At 36.2% G+C, this 24613-nt stretch overlaps 1 protein-coding gene across 1 annotated transcript; it reads left to right on the top strand.

Moving 5' to 3' along the window:
* The first annotated feature begins 559 nt into the window (after positions 1–559).
* Positions 560–21779, top strand: LOC135153532 (INO80 complex subunit D-like). Its single transcript, XM_064096439.1, has 10 exons — positions 560–731; positions 7049–7286; positions 8704–9539; positions 11691–11781; positions 13214–13447; positions 14386–14489; positions 15176–15309; positions 18332–18458; positions 19203–19463; positions 20054–21779. The coding sequence occupies exons 2-10, from the start codon at positions 7069–7071 to the stop codon at positions 21124–21126; spliced, it is 3078 nt and encodes a 1025-aa protein (XP_063952509.1). The 5' UTR covers positions 560–731; positions 7049–7068; the 3' UTR covers positions 21127–21779.
* Positions 21780–24613: the final 2834 nt, after the last annotated feature.

A 24613-nucleotide genomic window follows, 5' to 3' on the forward strand; every position in this document is an offset into this window, starting at 1 on the left:
AGGATAATCATAAAGGAAATATAATAATTGAATTACCCGGATGGAAATGAGAGAAAAAAAATATAAGTATCATTTTGGACTTTGAAAATTATTTTCCTAAGTGGGCGAGTTCATTATTAAAATTGGGGGTAAAAATATATCATGGAATATTGAATCTTGAAATGGTTTTATTTGGTATTAATTTATCCTTCGTTATTTATCAAACTATCAAAGAAAATTTTCCTGAAAAAACATACCTACAAAAATATTATGAATATGATAAATTTGCTTTAATTAACCCGCACTGTCCCTCTTTTCTCTCACCATGCCCCTTAAAAATGCTTGAATTCATCTGTTTTCTGATATTGTCCAACTGTAGGAAATATGTCTCAAATATGAGGAAATACACATTTACTTATTCATAATACAACAGTCCTTTAGCTTAATCTCTAATATATGTATTTTAGTGCTTTAGAATTAATTTGACACTTTAATTTATTGATTTTAGAATGGAAATGTATGAGGTCTACTCGGGTAATCATACTACGCTAAGGCATGCAAGTAGCGTCAGATGCCTCATGTAGATATGATACACACAGATCGGGCTGTCGTTGTATTGTTAACAGCTGCTGCGCCCTATATTATGCACAGACGAGCACGCAAACACCGCCGCCATTTTGAAAATTACGTCTTCGCCTAAAATCATTCAATTTCTAGCCATAAGTTTGCGGTATTTAACCACTTTTGCTTCGGTAAGTTATTGTGTGTATATGTCCTTCGATTATTATTATTGACCAAATTTTAGTGAAAATGGGTTTTTATCACGTTGTTAGTTATTCGTTAAATCATTGCATATTTTTCTCGTTTTTTGTGAGGTCTGAATTTATGGGATTTCCCCGATTTTTTGTGTAATTTTAATGGCGAAAACATAACATCAATATGTTAGTGTACTGATTTATAAGTACCATTTCTTTATTTAATTAGTATTTTTAGAAGAAAATTCTTATCTTGGGCGTGGTCCATTTGCGTATTGAGACTTAACTTAGCTTTGCAGCTCAAGGTGTGTGAATGTGTGTCGGGTGTGTGTGTTTATGTGCGAAGCTCATGCAGGATTTGCACCAGGCGGCTCAGGCCCAGGGCGCGGTGCATGTGTGATCTTGTGAGTTTGCGTAATCGGGTAGATCAGGCTAGCCTATGGCTGCACATAATTCTGGGAGGAACGCTTTTTTTTTCCTTTATGAATGATGTTTTTAATTTTAGGTTTATATTTTTGCATGTTTTGAATAGTTTGAAAGTGAAAGGAAATATTAAAACTTTAAGTTCCTGGTGAAATTAGGCGTCACTTTTTCAAAATAAAAAAAATATTGCATGAATCGGATTGTGAATTTTGAAATTGAAGCTGAAGTTGATCAAAATGACATGATAAACTAAAAAAAAAAGTGTAAATCTGTGAAAGTTTAACTTTTTAAAAAAAGAATTTCTGTGCTCACATTATTTGACCTACATAGGTGGTCATGATTGAATGTTGCCCCAAGTCCCAACTGGCCCAACTTCCAAGTTTCATTAACAAAAAATAACAATCTTCAACATTTTATTCAAACAAAACATTGAACAAATTGTCAATCAGAAACACCTCTTTATTTCTCTCTGTTTTGATCCTCCGCTCTTCACTCTCATGATCACAAGATTTTCTTTAAAGCATATGTTTATTGAAAGCCCAGCCTACATGTAGGTAAACGTAAGATCTGGGCTGTATTTTTTTTTCTTCCCATCCATATCCATCCAGCTTTGTTTTTATCATTGATCAGTGAATTGATCGATGCTGATTGCGTGATTTTCATTTGAAAAGTTACCATTGGAGCATCTTTTAGCTCTGTATCTAAACATTTGGTTTCTGTTGAAGTAATTCCTTGGCATTAGGAACTGGGCATGCTTTCCGCGGCATAAATGTCAAGGTGCTGGTGTTCTAACTAGTTAGGCTACATGTATGGTCAGATGGTAGGGGGTCCTAAAGCTACGCACCACTCATCGCGCATGCAGTTTTTTTATGGCAAAATGCGCACTCTGTGTGTGGAACTGTGACTGCAGAGTGCCGAACGATTCCTATTCAATTTTTTCTACAGAGGCTGCAGTAAATCTCTAAATGCAGAGAAAACCAACAACTGTTTGGAATTTTGGAGTTATATTCGCTTTCATTTCATTTTATCCTATAATAAAATGAACTTATTTTAGTATTTGAGGCACAGGAAATACTATTTTTTTGCATGATAAATCGAGTGCGTAGCTTTATGACCCCTTCTACATTGGGCGGCGAAATCAAGAGGTGTTCTTTTCGTATTAGTGAGTTTTGCGATATTTTCTTCTTGGTTAATGATCTTTAGAATGTTTGCCACAAATTAGTGAAAGATAATTTTTTGAAATATCAAAATTGGGATAGCTTGTATTGTTTTAAATCGAAGTGCGTAGCTTTAGGTCCCCCCATCATACAGTATGAAGGGGGGCCCCATTTCTGCGCATGTAACAATTCAACTTAAGATTGATTTTTTTTTTTTTTTCATAAAAAGTCAGTTTATAATATTCCTTATATTTTTATTCTAAGAGTAAGTGTGCCAAAATTATAAGAGGAATATATGATTTTCTTGGAAAAACCTTGGCCAGTCATTTTAGATTGAACAAAAAGATGGTGCCCCATGTCTGCACACCCATTCACTTTACATACGATATTTGGATTTTGATGAGAAAGGCTGCATTTTGAGGTCGTCACATGACATGACCGAAATTCATTATTCCATCATTTTGAGTCATATTTTTAATTTAATGAATATTTTTCTATGTGTTGCATACAGTTATGTGTAAAGTTTGTGGTCGTCGCATATCTTCTTTTACTAGAATCGTGCAGATACTTGGTGTGCAGACAAGGGGCACTGCGCAGACCTAGGGGACCTTGCCAAACTATATGTTAAGAAACATTTTGTTAGTTGTAGATTTCTAGTCCATTTGACCTTATGGCTTGTAGACAGCAGAAATTACTCTCGGGTTCTTTTGGCTAAAGTGGAGATTATGAATGGGTGAGCTGGGATTCAAAGTCGTAATCTCACAATCATGAATCTTGTGCTCTTAACCACTAGATCACACTGCCCTGGTAAAGGGTCAATAATTGTACTATATTGGATGGCTCAGAATAGTATTTACTAGAAATAATCCAAGAGTTCGGGAAAATATTCCACAAATCGCAGATGAGTGGAATATTGACCCTGACGAGTAGAATATCTGCCCTGACGTGTGGAATATTTATGGTATTTCATGAAATAAAGCCATCCAATATAATTATCATCTATCCCACCCCCTCCCCCCTCAAAAAGGAGGAAAAAATTTGGTTTAACAAGTCATATCACATTATGCCATTACATGTATCACTTCATAATGCATCGCTAGAACACTATATACTCTCGGCAAAAAAAGTTTTTGGACACTTAGAAATCTTAAAATATTTCATATAGATATTTTATTGTATGTCAACATGACCAGACAATATTCCTCTTCCAGTATGACATGACATTTTCATGTTAACAGTCATGCATGGGCGGTTAAATGCTTTAAACAATAGAAATGTCAGTAAAAGAAAATTGCAAGAAATGGACCATTCTGATATCTGGATGACCACAATGTTCAGCGCTTGGATCCATGGCCCGCTTGTTCACCAGACATGAACCCGATTGAACACTTGTGGGATCAGCTAGGAAAATCTGTCAATCAAAGAATTCAACCAGGAGGCACTCTTCAAGATGTCCGGCGTTATCTCCTGGAAGAAGGGGACAAAATCACCCCAGAGCAAATTCGCCGACTTGTGACAAGCATGCGACGTCGGTGTGCTGCACTCATTCAGAGCCAGGGTGGACAAACGAGATATTGAATTTTCTTTTGCTTATGCCAAGATACTGAAATTTGACATTTTTTTCATCGACTAACTTTGACTTAAAATTCCAGTGTAATAGTGATGCATCCAAGGTGGATAACTTTCTCTTCTCTTTAGAGTGGTATTTGACTTTAAGTTTGCTTTTATCATTTAATGGATGTTTATGCCACATAAACTTTCACAACTGAAAGAATGACTGATCGTTTTATTGCAGGCTGTTTTATTGCAATTTTCTGTTACTGACATTGCTATTGTTTAATGCCTGTAACCAGCCATGCACTGACTGATCAATTTCTTGCAATTTTCTTTTACTGACATTGTTATTGTTTAAAGCATTTAACCGCCCATGCATGACTGTTCACATGAAAATGTCATGTCATACTGGAAGAGGAATATTGTCTGGTCATGTTGACATACATGTACATACATGTACAATAATTTGTCTTTAATCAAATATCTATATGAAATATTTTAAGTTTTCTAAGTGTCCAAGAACTTTTTTTGCCGAGTGTAGATGATACGGTAATGTGAATTATTACCCATATCAGACATTTGAGCAGCTAGCCTGTATAAAACCTTATTGCCCTATATTTCATGAATATCGGGAAGGGATAGTTTTATTATATGATTTTCCTTGGTCTCTCTGCGTATTTACATAGCATGCAGAGACGACGCAAAACATACACTATGTGCCTTTGTATTTTCCACGGTCTCACATCTGGGCATCTGACGCTGAGGATGAGAAGAAAGTGTTTTGCGTCATATTGATTGCACGCAGCATATTTATGTCATAATGTCAGTCAAGATGAGACAATGCTGGATACTTGCATCCTCAGGCCAGGCCAGGGATGCAACGTTTCAATGACATCACAATGGTAAAGCATATAGAGGCATAGATGCTGTGCTCAACTTCAAAGAAATAGAATCACTTCTCTTAAAGGGTGAAATATCTAAATTTTATGATTTTGCTCTAGATGTCTGATTTTTAATTATTTTGAAAATATTGATTGACTCTTGTTTCAGGGAACATCAAATATGTTGCGCTGAAAAGAACCTGATTGCCAACGTCTAAAGATGGGCCAATATGATTCTATCACGGCAATATATTTGATGTTTCCATCAAAGCCAGTGATAAATATCTAGGCCTACATGTAGGCCTACTTGATTGTCATCTAACGTTCCAAGCATACAAAATACATGTACACCTGTAGTTGCCATTGATATTCTGGTTCATGTTGCATGTAAGAACCTTATCAACCAGTTGTGAGTAAGGGAATTTCAATCTAAGAGCAATCTGCTACAAATGGTATTTGAGCAGATACATATCTCATCTTCCAAACTAGTTTCCTGAACCGATTTCCAGTAAACTAGTTTTAGAAAGTATAATGAGAATGGTGTCAAACTGCAATTCTTGATACGTGTGTAAAAAAATTGGATTAAAGAAGAAAACTGCTGGCCACATGGACCATATATGTCAGCCTACTCTGGCTAAAACATCCTGGGGGGTGTTTCACAAAGATTTAAGTAAGTATGACTTAATAAGTCGCACTTAAATGCTGATGCATACATGATATGCAACGCGCGATCTAACTGATAGATGTACGCAGTAGTGCGCGTCCTCATGACAAGATCTGACCAATGCGGTCAAGCCTTTCATACCGTACGCAACTCGGTATTTAAGTGCGACTCTAAGTCATGCTTAAATCTTTGTGAAACACCCTCCTGATGTGACAGTCCCTTGAGATACAGTGCGCGCAAAGGAAATGACATGATTTACATGTAAGCTTGCCTATTGTGCGATGATATAAAAAAAATTCAACTACCTTGGAGCTGGACTAATGGGCAACCATCAGTATTAAAGTAAGTGCGTATAATATTCAGGCCTAACTCACACCAGCATTAGGAGGCTTCCCGTCAGATGCTTATTATTTATGAACATGAGTTTTTTTTTTGAGTTGCATGTAAAAACAATGAATTCGCTGGGGCAAGAGGCATGAAGAGACTTAGAAATTGTATCTTTGCGATTGTAAATTGATCTGAGAATGTATTGTACATGGACGGTACTTGTTCAAGGAGTTAAATCCTCATAGAATGCCTACATGGCCATGCCCCACAAGGGGGCGGGAGGGGGCTTGTTATGCTTTTTCTAATTTCATTTGGTTCAACATACGATATCGCAGTTGAACGGAAAGATATTGATGATGAAATTTGTGTCTTAAAGAAAAATATATGTACTCTATAATGTCCGTAAAAATGAGCGCATGTTAAAATTTTTTAGTTGTAAACAAAACTTTCAAAATGAGTTCAGAATCCAGTAAAATTACCATGAAATGTTGGTACTAGTTGATAAAAAATATGTACCAGAGGATTCTGGAAGAAATTGTGTGATTGCTGAGAAAGTTGATGTATTGTACCAGATCTCGGTCCAAAATAGTGGCAATTAACATTGGTTTTACACACTTTCTCATGAAATAAGTTTTTACTGCAACTGTTTTCATCTCCTTTAATTCAAGACACCATGATTGATAGAATAATAAATGGTTAGGGTGGTGGGGGGAGGGAGTGGTACCCACAAAATCATTATTTTGACAATAGACTTTAATTTACATACATTTTGTTCAGGTGTATCTAGTCACGCACCCATTTAATACATGTATGTAATATGAAAGTTTACAACATGTGTACATTTCTTTTGATTTTTTGAAATAAAGTGCAACATATTACTTAAAGGTTTTTTTTTTCAAATCAGAAGAAATGTACATGTATATGTTTCTGCATTCAGAGGTGGTTTTCAGGGGTAATATGATAACCTGTGGTCATTCATGTGTTTTGCTTCTTGAAATTAAGCTCAAAGTGAATTGTTTGGAAGTGTGATACATTGCATATATACTAGTTAATATTTGCTTCTGTTCGGTTGGATTGAACTTTTTAATTTACTACAGTGGGTGTATTTACAAATTAAAAAAAAAAGAATTGCTCAAAGTCTTATTAGTGACAGTACTAAACATTTTTAAAATATTTTTTATTAGATTTTTTCTTATTCTTGAGCTACTAACAGTTATTGATTATTGATACTTCTGAATGAATCTTTTCCTTCTTCGACATTCAAACATAATAATATTTTGTATACTTTTTATTCATTTTTATTTCCAGCCAATGTTGGCACTCACGTGATGTACGAAGGCAAGCATATTCACTTCTCAGAAGTTGACAACAAGCCACTATGTTCGTACAGTGCCAAGTTGTGCAAGCAGCGGCGCCTCAACGGCTATGCTTTCTGCATTCGCCACGTATTGGAAGATGTATCGGCCCCCTTCAAGCAGTGTGAGTTTGTAGCAAAGTACAATAGACTGCGCTGCACCAATCCCATTCCTGGGGAAGAGAATAGAAAGTAAGTAAAGGAAGGAATCATTATATATTGTATCATCTGTGCGTTTGGATGAAAAGAGTTAACAATATTCATACCAAGAAAGTCCATGTTAAATGTTCATACAGAGTAACATTGGCCCTGTCTTACAAAAAGTTATGATTGATCCAATCAATTGTAACTCTATGGAAATCCATCGGTGTCATAATTTGTTCTACAGGAAATTTGCAAAATGTCCTTTGTAAACAAAGGCAAACGCACCAAATTATCAAGAAAAAAAATGAATTTATGAATATACATCATATCTAGGAAACATTTTGAACTATCATGCATTTAGATGTTGACCTTGCTGGCTTTCCATAGTTGAGATTGATCAGATCAATCGCAACTCTGAAAGACGGGGCCCAGGTTTACCAGTAATCTGATTATTTCTTTTCATAGTGGTTACTGGTAGCATACATGTACCTACCCTACTAAGAATCTTTGAGAGATGTTTTTTTTCTTTGGAGGGGGGGGGGGGGTTGAGGAGATGGATTAATGCAACATGTTACTTTCCTTGAAGGGAAGAGCAAACATCAGAATTTGCCTGCAATAGAATCATACTGTATTGTCCCAAGTTTTTGAATAAAACATTTGTGTTTTAAAGGGGTACAATGTACTCTGGGCTGAAAATGATGGTCTTAGAAATTAAAAATGGAAAATTCAATGAGCAAAGTATGAAAATTTCATTAAAATAGGATCAATACTTAAGTTGTTGAATTATTTAGATTTTTGCAATATTTATTCATGATGTCATGTCCCACTTTCCATTTTCTTATGTTATACAGAATCATAGTTATTTTACATGTGTGTGTATGATACGACTCCCTTGTGACAAAATGAGTTGAACATGCGACAAAATAAGTTGAACATGTAACAATGATTATATTTCACATGATATCAATAGTACATGTAAGTCCATTTTCTTTTATTTGTGGGGGACATCATTTGAATGAATATAATTTATTAAATATATCATAATTTATTATATAATAAAATATAAAAAGAACAAGTGGGAATATTCAATATGCTATCTACTATTCATGAAGACATGTATAGAACTGTTTAAGATAAAGATGCCAAACTTAAAGATATTATAATTTTGTTATCCCTTGTCCAATTTGGATGGAATTGTCAGTGTTTTTTGTCTGTCTGATTTTACTTGACCTGTTCAAATCGTATTATTTCAGCCTGTAGTACCCCTCTCAGAGCAACATTTTCTATGTTCTACCGAAGTAGAGTTAGTCAATCTAAGAACCCAACTCATGAGTATATCATACCACCTAGTATCCTTGCATTAAAATGTTGCATAGAATGGCCATAAAAGTCAGCACATTAGTAATCCCCCCATCCTGGAGGCCTTTTATAGCAAATTTTGCTCTTGATGGTTTGCTCTTTACAGGTTTTGTAACAGCCACATGCAGGTCTTGGGGCTGGCACCAAAGAGAGGAAAGAAAAGGAAAGGGGACCAATCTCCAGACAGTCGGAATGACAGCAGAAATGACTCATCGAATGCAGGCAGCAAGGGAGGGAGCCAGGAGAGAGAAAAACATAAAAAGAAATCAAAGGACAAAAAGAAAAAGAAGAAGAAAAAGAAGAAAAAGGAGAAGCATAAGAAAAAGGGAAACCGATCAATTTTAGACGATGTGATGTTTAACTCCAAAGGAAATTTTGAATTGAACGACTTAAATTTACTGTGCAGAAGTAGGCCACCAGATTACCCCAATGCAGTGGTCGGTGCTGACAATCTTACACTTCACTCCAATTCAGTGGAAAGGGCAATCAAGACGAAATCAAAGAGGAGGAAAGATGGCAGCACGCTACATGAGAGGCTCCAAGAAAAGTTGGAGAGGAACAAGCAAAGACTGCGCCAACAGCGGGAAAAAGAAATGCTTGCCAAATCTATGCAGCACACTCCATTCAGCAACGCTGCTACCCTGGAACATACCAATAATCTACTTGATAGTGGAGTAGTACAGTACAAGAATTCTTCATACCTCGATTCCCAGAAATACCTTCCCCTGATACCCCCGTTGGTTGAGGGTAAAGGACGCGTCCCCTCCCTTCCATGGCCTCAGATCCCCCAGCACCTTTCCTCACCTAGGGAGGCATTTGTGAAACTACAACGGAAGCACCCTAAAGACCTCTTCGCTCGCAAACTAGACTCACGGGCAGTTGATCTGCTTAGACAACGTCTTCAGCAGGATGAAGACGAGAGAACTGATATATTTCCCTTAGGTTTGTGCTATTTCATTTTCTCTGATCAAGTGTCTGACATGTCTTTTAATCTTTTAAATCTTCTACTTCACATCCATGTTTCATGAGTGGAAAAAAAGAAGAAAAGATACTACTGTAGGACAAATTGAGATGAAACTAAGTTTATAAAGAAATTGTAGAAAGGGAAAGGTTATAAATCCTAACTCCATGAATCTACTTATGTCTCCAAAATTTCATTTAGCTCAAGGTTTAAAATCTTTACTGCCTGTAAATATCATTCATTCAAAGTAATAACTTCCATCTATCGCTGTTGAATTATTTCCCTTTTATTTCACTCATTCATTCACTTCGGCGATTATTTCAAATAATATTATTACTTCAAATAATACAATTGTATTAATGTACACACGCCACAATTTAGAAAATATCTGAAATATATACAAGTACACTGATGTACATGTATAATTTCAGAATAAAATTACATGTAACGTAATTGGTAATTGCACAGTAATCAATGAATATTGAACTTTTGGCATAATTTAAAATATTTATGTATATGGAATCATATTGAAATTTTAGCTCTAAAACCGCTGGGGGGGGGGGGAGTTGAATCAACCCCTTCAACATTTTCCACGACCATTCCGCTTCGGGAAATTTTTTGACCGCGCCACTTGCGGACTTTTATTTCAAAGTCTTGTGCATCTTTTGAGACCAAATTTACGATGCCCGGGTAAGCGGTTGAAAAGTTACGCAACATTATGTAAGTGCATGTCAGACCCTAAATTGCTTAAATATGTGATTTTGTGTACAAAGTCAATGTAAATTGAGTTTTCCCCATCTTATTCATAAAGATATGATTATTTTTACTTTCATCAGCTGAAATTATTTGATTTTAGCATAATTATGCTTCAAAAAGGTTCTGCTATAAATTTGCTGAAAAAAAAGAATAACAAAAGGTCGAAAACAAGGAAATACATAAAACTAAATATGTAAGAAATTAAACCAATAAAATACATAAGAAATTCATTTTCAAACCAGGATTTTTTTTTCATTTGTAATTGTTAGCAATGGTATAAAGAATATTAACACAACAATTTTCATTCTAGGAGCTTTTTAGAGCATTAGAGCAAAAAGTATGATTTATGCTTGAATTAGCATAATTAATTGATATAAAAAATATTGAATTATTTGGAAAAGTCAACCATATAGATTTCATCCCATACTATTATCATGCCAATTTTCATGGCGTTCGCGCAATCGGCAGCAGAGATCCCCTCCCGTCATGTTACACCCCAAAATAATTTTTCAGCTTTTCACAAAGTTAGGTTCACGTAACATACTAGATCTAGGGTCAGAGTGAAGGACCTTAACGATAGATGAAAGTAGTTGCAGTAAACACTCAATTCATGAGAAAATTCGTTAAAACCAAGGTATTTGTCACCATATCATTCTTGATCTAGTATAATGTTACATGAACCTGACTTTGTGTAAACCTGAAAAATTATCACACTGGAGATCTTCAACACAGATAAGCATAAGTGGGACAGTATTACTATTGCTTTGAAGCTTGGAAAAAGACCTGATACTTTGATGAAGTGTCATGCTTATTTTGTTTATTTCTCAGTAACTACACAATTTTTTTTCTGGATCCTTTCACACATATTTTGTTATTTATACAGATACCTGGTCATTTTATTAGATTCTTTACGACCTCATTTTGAAATCATTACTTCAACTGACATTTATCTTTAATATGCCGGTACTCGTATTTTGTTTAAGGTGAAAACATCAAATTAATGTTTGCAATGTATGTAAGCAGTATGATCTATTCAAGTCTACTCATTTATAGTGAATCTTGCATATTTCGAATTCACTTTGACTGGTAAGATAACTTCAGCTTCCATTTTATTTTAAATCATTGAACAATACAAGATGAGTCAACTAATTACATACATATACATGTAGAACTTCAATGCATTTTGTTTGTCTTGTGCAGTATTAACTGTTTTCTGTATTAAAGTTCAATATGCTTTGCACATTTAATCAGAAGAAAATTTAATTTTAACAAAATGTAATCTCCATTGCTCCAATAGCTGTGGTCTTTTGGATGCATTCCTGTTGCTCAGAGTATTATATTAGGATTCATTTATCTTTCGTGTTGTGTCTTTACAGGTTTAGATTTTTCAGACACAGATGATGAAGAGAGTGAGGAGGTCACAGACAGAAGATGTAGAAATACATGTAAAGAACAATATAGTTTAAGGTGAGTATCCTTTGTCCTCTGTGTTCACAAGTAGTGCTTACCCATGGTTGACAATTGACAGATCATTTTATGTTGGTAAATCTTATGACGCCTTTCTGAAAAGTAATGGGATTGGTATCACAACAATTGCATAGTAATTAAAAAATATTCTCCAGCTATTATTTTCATGCTTCAATGCACAGCCGGTGAAAAATCAAGTTGTTCAAGCTCTGCCATTAACAACCTTTGTCTGGCACGATGGATGCTTTTGTGACAATAGAATTAACGATTGAACACTCTACGCGTGTGTCAACTCTGAAGTTTTCTTGGTCCTCCAAGTTCTTACAACTATTTTCCGGGTGAATCAGCATTGCGCTAAAAATGACAGAATGACAATAGTGATTCGTGCATGTGATACTTATTCAGTACATCAACATGTCCGAAAAAAAAAATGTTATTTGCAGAACAAAAATGCAATAACACCTGACAGCAAAGATATAGTTTGTAACTATCTGTGGAAGCATCCATCATCCAAAACAAGAGCTTTTTTTTTTTTCTCAACCTCAATGTGCTGAGTGCATAAAGCATTGTAAAAAAAAGTGCAAGTAGCAACCACGGAGTCCTCTTTAATACCACAACTCTGATCAGCAATGTAAAGTCAAAGTCATGTTATCACCTTCATCGATGTAGCTGTTCATGGCAAGTTCTTGACATTTTCAGTTACCAGGGTCCTGTAACACATAGGTTAGCTATTCATCTTTAAAGGACAAGTCCACCCCAACAAAAAATTGATTTGAAAAAAAGGAGAAAAATCCAACAAGCAAAACACTGAAAATTTCATCAAAATCGGATGTAAAATAAGAAAGTTATGACATTTTAAACTTTCGCTTAATTTTCACAAAACATTTATACGCACATCCTGGTCGGTGTGCAAATTGGCAGACTGATGACGTCACCCACTCACTATTTCTTTTGTATTTTATTATATGAAATATGAAATATTCTAATTTTCTCCTCCTTGTCAAGTGAAACAAAATTTTATTTCTCCCTGAACATGTGCAATTACCATTATTTTAACAGTTTATGGTTAAGTTAAGTTGGTCCTTATTGTCAAATCTGTAAAAATTGAATTATTGTATTATTCAAACAATAAAAAACAAAGGAAATAGTGAGTGATGGACATCAACGACTCTCTCATTTGCATATCGCTGAGTTGTGCATTGAACTGTTTTGTGAAATATAAGTGAAACTTAAAAATGTCATAACTTTCTTATTTTACATCCAATTTCGATGAAATTTGCAGCGTTATGTTTGTTTGATTTTTCTCTATCGACTCGAATCAACAATTTTCTGGGGTGGACTTGACCTTTAACTTGAAAGAACAATTCTGCTTCATCAGTGGTCTTGCATACCGTACATGATTTTACTTCCTATCTCTCTGGTCATATTTCAGTCACATATCCAGTACTGATGATACCAATAGCCCGCTAAGTCGGCAGAGCAGATTGAAGCAGCTGAAAAGTCACCTCCAGCGAGACAGGAGGAAGCTAGAACTGGGACTCCAGTGTGATAAGCACACCCAGAAAGACATCAGACGTTCTAGTAAACTCCTCTTGGATGCTGCCAGGGAGCATCCGTTTGGAACAGCCGTATCTGTACTCAGGGTTCAAGAAGAGATATTACAAAGGTACATTCTTTTTTTCAATCCAATTCAATATAATTTGCAAATTCATTTAAAAAAAACATATACACAATTACAAAGAGATTATAGGGAAATGAGGCATGAATGTACATAAATACATTTAAAAGCAACATCCTCGTGATATGTTCAATATGATCAAGCCAAAAATATAATGGTGTTTCCAGAACTTTTTGAGTTGCAGTCAAACCTGTAAATAAAAACCGCCCATATTAATGGTATTAATGAGTAATGAGCAAGTGGTAATATTGACAGGTTTGTTTAAAGCCAAGTAGTTAAGTTGCAGCTGACAATGATTTTATCAGAAAGTTTTTTTTGAATAGATTAATTGTCACCATATCATCATAGATCTGGGGGGGTGTTTCATGAAAGTTTTCAGTGCTGACAATTTCACTGAAATCCGGTTAAGGTTTAGTTAGGTGTTTGTTTGTTATGTTTTTTTGTTTGTTTTTTTCTCATTGAATTTGTGATTATATGATGTTTTTAATATTTCTTTAACTTTAAGTACAAATTTTGTTATGGGTTGGCCTCACACAAGGTTTCTTCCTTTTTGGTCATTACCTTCCTCACTTTCTTTAAATTTGATGCATATTGTGTTTACATTGTCTATTTTTTATGTATTTTTATCTTGATCTCTTGAGGAGAAATAAATGAAACTTGAAACTTGATTGGCTGAAAGGCACTAGCCTCTGACTGTTACTAGAGTAACTGTCAGAGAGAGTCAATTTGTCAGTGCTGACAACGTTCATGAAACGGTCCCCTGGTATGGTAACTCTGTGAAATCACACATTTATGGATATTAAATCAAAGAAATTCATACATGAAAATATAATGAAATGAATAAATACATCACTTTAATACTAAGAAAAATGAATGATTATTATATCATTGAGTGAAAGTATTAAATGTATCATGTGTCGTTACAGGCCAAAGCCTCAAGCTCCCCCGGAGAGAATTTGCTGCAGTAAAGAAGAAAATGAAGATCCTTGCCAAGAAGAGGCTATGCCCTACAGTAAACACTGCTTCAGACGTATCCTTTCATTCTACTATTTCCATTGTAATTCATATTTCTCTATTAGTTTTATTCAACACACATATCCCAATGTTACTTCATTTCCTTATTATTTTAGCAGTTTTATTTTTCGTAGACATACATTATTAGTCCCATTACGCTACGTTTGCTCTTTTTGGGGCAGTTTTTATTGTTCAAGAGCTTATTGCTTTGTTGAAGCGCTTTAAGAATCCCCTTGTCTTAATTATCTTAGAATTATTGACAGACAATTGAAGTTTCTCTCTTTCTAAATATGATAAAGAAATGTTGAGAAAAGTTAGTCTTTGAGTAAGTATTCTTTATTCACACTGATATGATACGATCCTTTCAGTTCGGAGAACTAATGGATATGATTGCTTCATTTTTGGTTTGTTGAAAATCGTAAGTTTTCCTCATCTTGTTTTTCCGTCAAAGGCTTATGTAAAATTTACAGCTCTCCATCTTTCATATGTGTACGTTCTCCCCCCCCCCAAAAAAAAAAATGTACCTTTTGTAATTCAAAGCCTGTAATTTCAACAATTAGTATGTTATTAAAAAATCCTGACATGACAGATATACATATAATAGTATGCAGCTCTTAGAAACATTGTATTAAGTGCTATATAAGTATTGCATATTATTACTACATTTATCATTAACATCCTTAATAAGAAATGAATGTTCAGACATACTTGAAGACGAAGAGCAGGTATTGTTCTACCAGTGTGGAGCTGAATTCCCTGGAGGATTCCGCTGTATTGAGCCCAGCTTTGACATGCTCAATGAACAGCCCCTATGCCAGGAACATGCCAAGAGAGTGGTAAGAATGAATGCATTCCTTATAATGCTACAGTCACAAATACCTTTACAAACACTCTGCAAATGATTTTATACACGGCAATAAATGGTACGAAATTGTTTGTACTGTGTTCGTAAAATTATTTGTGACCGTAGCATTAGCAGCATGGTTGGCCAGGGTGGGAGATACTGGTTGTGTATACTGGTAAATACCGCCTCAATAATTTGGAGTGAGGGAAAGACAAAGAAATACTACAAAATATACTTCTTGAATTTTTTCAGGAATTGCCCGGTTATTTCTTAAAGGAGAATGAAACTCTTGGAGCAAGTTAGCTTTTGTGAAAGCAGAAAAATCAAAGAATAAGATCAACAAAAGTTTGATTAAAATAGGACTAGCAATAGAAGAGTTATGAGCATTTGAATGTCGAGATCACTAATGCTATGGAGATCCTCCCATTGGCAATGCGACCAAGATCTATGATGTCACAGATGAACAACTCTCCCCTTTTGGACACTGAAAATATACCCCAAAACATCTCTTTTTGCTCATTCTAATCATATGACAAACGATTCATCAATGATATTATGTTGTGAAACCTCTGTACTTGTCCTCTCATAAAGAGAACACCTCACCTTAAGATAGACTCTATAAAAGTGAGAATATAAGTGAAATTAGTACTAAAGTAATGAGGGAGTTGTACGTGTGTGACATCACAGATCTTGGTCGCATTGCCAATAGGAGGATCTACATGGCATTAGTGATCTCGACATTCAAATGCTCATAACTTTCTTATTATTCATTCAATCTTCCTCAAACTTTCAACAATATGTTTCTTTGATTTTTCTCTTTGATATGGATTCAGCTGGTTTCATTCTCCTTTAAGCATATTCAAACATTTTAAGTAATTCCCAAGTTTTTGCAGTATTTTTTTTTTTAAACAGTATTTCCCACATGGGCAGGAAGTGCTTAGATTTCTCAGGAAATTGCAAACCCTGCTTAGCAATGACATCTTGTAGGATAAAGAGATTTTTGCTGCATGATACTTTATCACTGGATATGATATCGGCCAAGGCCTGGGGGATGGGGATATGAAAGGAAAGAACAATCGAAATTTGGGATTGATAAAAACTGTTTGTAAAGTTTCATAACATGAGAGTGGGGGCATAAATTTAACTGCACAATTATGCATGACTTTATGAACAATCAAAATTAGGGTTAAAAAGATTTCTTGTAAATTTATGCATGACCTTACTAACATTTCGAACATAGAAAGCCAGAATAAGTTTTTGTCTCACCTGCATAGCAGAGTGAGACTATAGGCGCCGCTTTTCCGACGGCGACGGCGGCGGCGGCGTCAACACCAAATCTTAACCTGAGGTTAAGTTTTTGAAATGACAGCATAACTTAGAAAGTATATGGACCTAGTTCATGAAACTTGGCCATAAGGTTAATCAAGTATTACTGAACATCCTGCCTGAGTTTCATGTCACATGACCAAGGTCAAAGGTCATTTAGGGTCAATGAACTTAGACCATGTTGGGGGAATCAACATCAAAATCTTAACCTAAGGTTAAGTTTTTGAAATGTCATCATAAATTAGAAAATATATGGACCTAGTTCATGAAACTTATACATAAGGTTAATCAAGTATCACTGAACATCCTGCATGAGTTTCACGACACATGACCAAGGTCAAAGGTCATTTAGGGTCAATGAACTTTGGCCGAATTGGGGGTATCTGTTGAATTACCATCATAACTTTGAAAGTTTATGGATCTGATTCATGAAACTTGGACATAATAGTAATCAAGTATTACTGAACATCCTGTGCAAGTTTCAGGTCACGTGATCAAGGTCAAAGGTCATTTAGGGTCAATGAACTTTGGCCAAATTGGGGTATTTGTTGAATTACAGCCATAAATTTGAAAGTGTGTTGGTCTAGTTCATAAAACTTGGACATAAGAGTAATCAAGTATCACTGAACATCCTGTGCGAGTTTCAGGTCACATGATCAAGGTCAAAGGTCATGTAAGGTCAAAGAACTTTGGCCACGTTGGGGGTATTTGTTGAATTGCCATCATATCTCTATAAGTGTATTGGTCTAATTCATAAAACGTGGAAATACGAGTAACCAAGTATCACTGAACATCTTGTGCGAGTTATAGTAGTTTTCAAAATCAGCACTGCTGCTATATTGAATCGCGCGATGCAGGTGAGACGGCCAGAGGCATTCCACTTGTTTTTTTTTATCATTATTGCTGAAGGAGAAAAGCAGATCTATTGTTTAATATTTTTACTGTAAGCATACTTTTTGGGGCTCCAGTATATATTATGCCAGAATTTGAATATTATTTGAATCAAAACAACACTTAGGCACTTTTGCTGATTATTCATAAAGTAATTTGTAATTTTGATAACATATTTCTATAACACCACATGTATTTTTAAGCATACAGTTCCTTTTGGTCTGTTATTAAACTATTTCCTTGTCAGAGAGGAAAGAAAAACAAATGTGACATTATTTGGAACTTTAATTCAAAATTACACAGTTTAGAGAAAATACATTTGTTTACTTTATGAAAAGTTGGTTTCCATTCTGATACATGTTTATAGATGCATTTCTAATGGTTTATTTCTGATTTGTCTCATGCCAATTCGTCCAATTGCCAACTTGTCTACTATCATTTTGTCTATCATTAGTTCGTCCACTCACCACATAGTCTACTTTCATTTAGTCTAATGCCATTCTGTCTAATCACCAGTTGGTCTAACAACCATTTAGTCCATATACCATTTGTTCTAATTGGATTAAGTGTTAAAACTGGTTATGAGACGAAATGGTCATAGACGAAACGGGGATTAGACGAAATGATGATTGGACCGAATGGTTAATGGACCAAATGGTCGTTAGACAAAATGTTGGTGGACGGAATGGCATTAGACCAAATGAAAGTAGACCATGTAGTGAGTGGAAGATTTGGCAGTAGACGAATTGGCAATTTACCTTTCTAATGATATTCTTTGCATCTTCTTGATTTTGAAGCGAATGGAGCCCAAGTCCAAGAGACCAAGAAAGAAGACGAAGCCTTCTGCTCTCACCAGACCTTTCAAGAAGAAAAAGAAGAGCCAACGAAGGAAGATCAGACCACAGAAACCAATACCTCCTCTTGGTAAGTCATTCATGGCTAGGGGTCACCCACCTGCCTATCTCTCCACAATAAATCTGTGAACGTATTGTCTCAAGAACTTATGTAGGGATGTAGTGATAGCAAGGACTGATCAGATTTTGGGCAGGCAAAAAAAAAAATCATTTTCGAAGGCTTCTTTTCAGAATTACTGCATAAATATGCAAAATTGGGTAAGCATTAATGTTGTAATAAATGGGGAATTTCCAGGGCTCTTTTGAACATTTCAGGGTCGAAATTGCCCCGAGCCCCTGTGTAATTATTTTTTTCCTGATTTGGGGTCAAAACATCACCGAGGTCATTCAATGAATAATCCACTGGTTTTCATGGAGTTGCTTTATAATCATTTGACCAATCAAGTCAACTTAAATTGGCTTGAAAAATTTAGGGCCACAATATCAAAGATTGAGGTTGTAAAGGTCAGAGACAACATATGAAGACAAATTAATGTGAATAACATCCTGTTTTACATGAGAGTATCCTTCAGCATTATTTAATTCCTATACTGTTACAAAAAAAAAAACATGTAAAAGATTTATTTCATAGAATCTATTGTTCAGTCTTTTATAGTGAATAGAGTGAGTAAAAAAAAATGTGGAAGGGGACTGTAACTCCAGACTAGTCCCATGCATGCATGGTGATGGGATAATGATCTTGTTAGATAAGAGGAGTTACAAGGCACCTTGTGTATGTGAAATGATATGCCCTTTTCTCTTGGTTTTTCTACAGAACCTCTGCAAAACTACCAGCTACCCATCAGTACCCCTGTGATGCCCGTGGCTACCCCTCACCCTCCACCTCATACCCCTGCATTCAGAAGCCCCCCTCTGCTCGGTGCTCATGACCTGCCTGTTCATCTCATGGACATGTCCGCTCTGGAGGAAGTGATGAATGCAGAGGGCGTGGAGTCCCCTCCGGAAGATCTCAACTCAGATGCAGAGGAGGAAGCTCTCTCAAGCGTTCTTCAGAACCTCAATGACATCTTTGAAGGTAATCATCAACAACTTCCTTTGGCTTTTCATCTTTGAATTCAAATGTACAGCTATGTTTCTGTACATTCAGGATGTGCAAAGAAATATGAAAGCATGGATGACAATTAGATTTCAGTCATATTTGCTCAATTGATACAAATTTCTCTTCAAAATTCTTTATTCCTTATACCACTGACCTTTAAGCAGACTGGTTCTGTGCTAAACAAGTTGTCAAATAAAGTCTCTTACTGCTGCTACTATTGCAGCTATTAGTATGGTAAAAAGATTCATTACATTTCTTAAAATATTTCATTTTAGAGGCATTTTGGTTTTTTCTGCATTGACAGTTATTGCAAAGGGTATTTTTTAAGCCCATTAGTTAAGTTGTTGCCTGGCTTTCAGTTTGTCTATTATTATTACATATATTGGGGGGAAATCAATAGTTAACCTAATGTATCTCCATGACTGAAGACTTAGCAGTTACTTGTGTGTGAGAATGGATGAAGAAAACATTAAATTTTATCAAAAGGTTTTTTTCTGCATTTATGAATGTATTGAGAATTTGCATGGATTTGGGGATATGCCTTTTCAATTTTTTTACAATTTCAGGAAGGAATGGTGACTTCTTGCCTACAAGGGAGGAGGCAGAAGCCCTGGAGCGTGCTTTCTTTCAAGCATCAGAAGACGATGCCAAGCTTTCTCTGGATCAGCTCTTTAACGATGGAGAAGAAAATAGCAACTCATTACCAGGAGATGTGACAGAGGCTAACATCAACCAGGATAGCTCAGATGGACTCCCAAGTGATCTTCAGTCTGCAGCGAATAGACTTATAGCCGACACCATGAGGCAGAATTCAAACGATGGGTCTAATCATAATGCAATCAAGCCACCGTCCTCAAATCTCACCAACCCTGTGCCTTTGAGTAATATGCCTGCCGCTGCACCATCTGGCCAGGCTTTCACCCTACCTAGCACCCTGTCAGGTATGGGAGTGTATACAAACAGTGTTGCTCAATTCAATGGTCCTGTCATCCCTCAGACACAGTCTATGCTGACACAGAACGCCCTCAGCACCGCGGCTACGACGGAAGACAACCATCAGGATTCCTTGCGACACACTGTCCTCAATGGAGTCATCAGTGGAAATCGTGCAATGGTGCCCTCGTTTCCCATCTCTCAACCTATTATGTCTCCGCATGGAGGTCAGCAGGTGCCTCACCCTATGATGTCACCTCAGAGCCCTCAAATCATCACAACCACCTTGCCACAAGCTAGCCCCAATGCTTCGTCAGGAATGAGCCCAAGCGCTTCGGCTCCCACCCCTTCTCAGGCTGCGCATCAGGCGGCCCTTCCCAGTTTCCGGCAGACATGGAGCACTGTTCCCAACATTCAGAATGCCTTGCGCCGTACCAACACGAACAGTGTACCGACTGTGAACGGCATCAACTCAAACGGCGGACTCCCGTACGGTGTGCACACGAGTCAGGCTATAGGTACCCAGAAATTGCCGAGCTTTAATTCCGTGGTAGCAGGGATCACCCAGAATCATATACCGCAGCAGCAGAGCGGATTTGCGCCTGGCCTCCCATCACCTCAGCCTACCAGTGGGATCCCTACTCCACCCTACACGGCACCCAATATCAAGAACATACCTCCAATCATCAAACAACAAGGAACGTGACGTATCAAGATGCTTGTGGCCCCTTAAATCCTAACGTCAAAGAGTATTCATTTTTTAGTTTGATGATGTTTTGTATATTTGTTTATGTTGAGATTCATATGTACATTTGGAATATTTTACGCCCTAAATTCTTTCTCTGAATCCATTTTTTGAATAGATTTGCAATGCTTTAATATTTCTTATTTTGTGAAGAATGGCAGGTATAGATGTGATGTATTTTGTCCATAGTGCTAGTGGGGAGTCAGATATTAGAGCTGATTAAATGAATCCCAAATGAGCCCAGTGGATCAAACAATAACATAAGTCTCATTTTGAAGGAAAAAAATCATATTAAAGAAAAAAGATAGTTGGAATATGAAGTACAAAAATAAAACTTCTATTATTCAAGTGCTGAAATCCAGATTAGAATCTGTGCCGGCAAATCTCACAAGATTTTTTGAGCTGTCATATTATACAGTGATTTAATATGCTTCCAATAAACAGCCATGTACAATCATCACAGAATATTTTGTCCAATCCAACGATGTACCAGCGATTTATCCTTATCCTCTCTTAACAAAACAACTTTTGATAATTGTGGAATGATCACTTGGACCTCAACCAAACATTTGGGATTGTCACGTATTCTATTTTATTTAAAATCTCACTGAATAGCTTATCTACCTGTGTACTCTGTCAGTTCCTGTGTCACCCTGTTAATCTGTTTTAATGTAGTGTAGTCTTGTTTTCCTATATGTGTATGTACACCCAATTTACAAACCATTTTCTATATGTTTCTGGTATTTGTTGGAAAGATGAATTTGCCAAGGTGAGGAGAGCTATTTCAACGAGAAAAAAGTTTGCTAGACTCTTAAGAGTTGTCTGCATTCGCAATTTTACTCGTTATGACAACTCTCGATGAATAGCGCTATCGGGAACCAGTTATGATTAGCAGCATATCACTTGCTATAGATTTCCATGGGCAAACAGTAGCATATCCTTCAGACAATATCGCCCCTTGCGATGGGTAGTAAGTTATACGCTCCTGATCGACATCCTTTTGATGTGTGATGCATCGAAATGCACAATCCACATGGTGTCCTTTGCGATATTGCAAAGAATGGCACACTCTGCTTTATGAGGCATTGCTCATGATCTAAGCTTCTCAAACAGTTAAATAGTGATTAAGAGCACATCCATTCAATCGGAATTGCTTCTCATCCATAGAACAAACGTTATTGGGAGCAGTGACAGACTGCTTATTGCAATTGCTTACCACTCAAATGATAAAGAAGCATTCAGACATGCAGTCTATTACCACTTGTGATTGATAGTGCTGTCAACCTGAAGTGGGGCTAGCATCCGAAAGGGGGGATTGATTGAAACTTCCATACAATGCAAACTATACAAATTCAATTTAGGCGGTGTGAGAGCTCATTCAGTAGAACAGGGGTTTAAGACTCTGGTGAACCAGGTTTAGTTTCCACTTGGTGCGCTAGTGTCCTTTGCCAAGGCATTTATCCTCTTTACCAAGTCCATCGGAAAGGACCTTAAGCCTTCGGTTCCCTGGTTGCATGCTTACAAGCATTCAGGCTTTCTAAGCAATTGGGTGAATAAAAATCCCCACCACCACCAAACTACAAAGTTGTGATTTTGATTGGGCTCTAATCGCTTGAGAAAAAATGTAGACTTAACTGCATGTTGCAGGGGCTGCGGTTTTTCTCCAAAACCGTGTACAAAATCGTAAAAACGACCATATGATTGTGATTATTTGCATAATCAGCCCCCCACTTTCAAAACCATTCCGTAGCCCTCATGTTGTACTGGTAGGTAAGATGAAGACGGCCCTTTACATGTGCTACTGATGTTTGCCCGTTAAAATGAACCTGGTTATTTCAGTACAAGATGTATGGGAATTAGGTATTTCATTTGTCATCTCTTTGAGCGACTTATTGGGTGGTGTTGAGTTCGATGTAGAGAGCCTGAAACCTGCTGTTGAACCTAGCTCCAACACCTTATTCATTTGCCAATATCATATCATGTCGATCCTAGCACCAACTTTGTTTCTGTTATAGTGTTATGGCTGTTGCTAGTTTTAAACCAACACCAGCTTTCTACACCTAATTTGATAACACCTTCCATCAAGTGCATGCAATTAAATGGTGTAAAGCTGTTCATAATCTGGAAGCAGTGCCCAAGTTACCTTAACTCTAATGAAAGGGATAATATACAGTTCAGCAGAATATTTGTATGTCTTGTCTTTAGAATAGAATGATTTTCATGGTAAACATGTGATGAATATTTAATATTTTCTGACTCCAACACAGTAGATTCTTGTAAACTTCCCATATGAAACCACTACAGACCTTCTCAGAACAAGTCAATTTCATTTTGTGTTAAACAGAACTCGTCGTATATCATCACACGTGTGCATACAATGTATTTCACAATCGTTACCACTGTCATATATTCAACAATGTGTTGGACCAAATTTATGTAAATTATTTTTATACAAATATATTTTTATGTAGTCGCATTAGAGTGTGGTTGCTTCACATTACAAATGAATTTTACTTACCATGTATCAGAGCAGAGGTATGGCTTTCAGAGGATATACTTGAAATAGGGCTAGATTGGTAAATTATCTCATCATATATATGTAAATGTCGGCACCTTTCTTGAGCAAAATGTAACTTTTGCATCTCATAAATTGTCTTTTTTTTCAATCACCTAATTATATGCACTGTGTGGCCACTATAGGATAGATATCCATGGATGAGAATTGTGTTTGTTCAAATAGATCTCTTAACCAATTTTGACATAGGAATAGAATAACTGGTTTTATTTAAAAAATAAAATCTTGTCATTATCCAAACATAATGTATTACCCCTCATTGCACAGAAATTGCTTGTCAGGTGGGTCATAATAGATTTTAGGTGAAATTTCATATAATCTTGATTGAAATATTTTGAAATATTATTGGTGGGAAGGATGTACTCTGGTAATACATGTATTTGCATATTTCCAAACCTATTTTAATGATCGACTCCAAAGAATGAATTTATTATCACATGCTTTATGTTGGTAGGTAATTGTTTTATCAAATATCAAGAATGTCACCATTTCTATTTAAAAAAAACTTACATATCATTATGTGCTTAAGTTTTTAAAATATTGATTTCCATTTAGTGATGCATCTCAAAGTGCTTGCCTAGTAGGGATATCTGTTTCTGGGCTTTATCAGAAATGGGACAGTGAGAATTTGCAATTGAAAGATGTTTTCAAGGGGTCTGTGACTATGGATCCTGACAATTTTGAGATTCTACAACTATGTTGCGGATACTGCGCATCAGTTTTCATGAGCGATGACATGACAATGACCTACTTGAGCGATGGCAAGTTTACCTTGGCTATCGTTAACAAATATGTGACACCGATCATCAACCCAGTAAAACTAAATGCAAAATTTTTTTAACTTATCGGTAATTATTTTATAATATTGGAGAG

The sequence above is a fragment of the Lytechinus pictus genome, chromosome 3, assembly GCF_037042905.1.
Source record: "Lytechinus pictus isolate F3 Inbred chromosome 3, Lp3.0, whole genome shotgun sequence".
Classification (NCBI taxonomy): Eukaryota; Metazoa; Echinodermata; class Echinoidea; order Temnopleuroida; family Toxopneustidae; genus Lytechinus; species Lytechinus pictus.

Bases quoted from the DNA above. Each gene is read 5' to 3' on its own strand.
- LOC135153532 (XM_064096439.1), top strand. From the start codon at position 7,069: ATGTACGAAGGCAAGCATATTCACTTCTCAGAAGTTGACAACAAGCCA. The intron at 7,287-8,703 runs GTAAGTAAAGGA...TGCTCTTTACAG, and splicing joins CCTGGGGAAGAGAATAGAAA to GTTTTGTAACAGCCACATGC. The intron at 11,782-13,213 runs GTGAGTATCCTT...GTCATATTTCAG, and splicing joins AAAGAACAATATAGTTTAAG to TCACATATCCAGTACTGATG.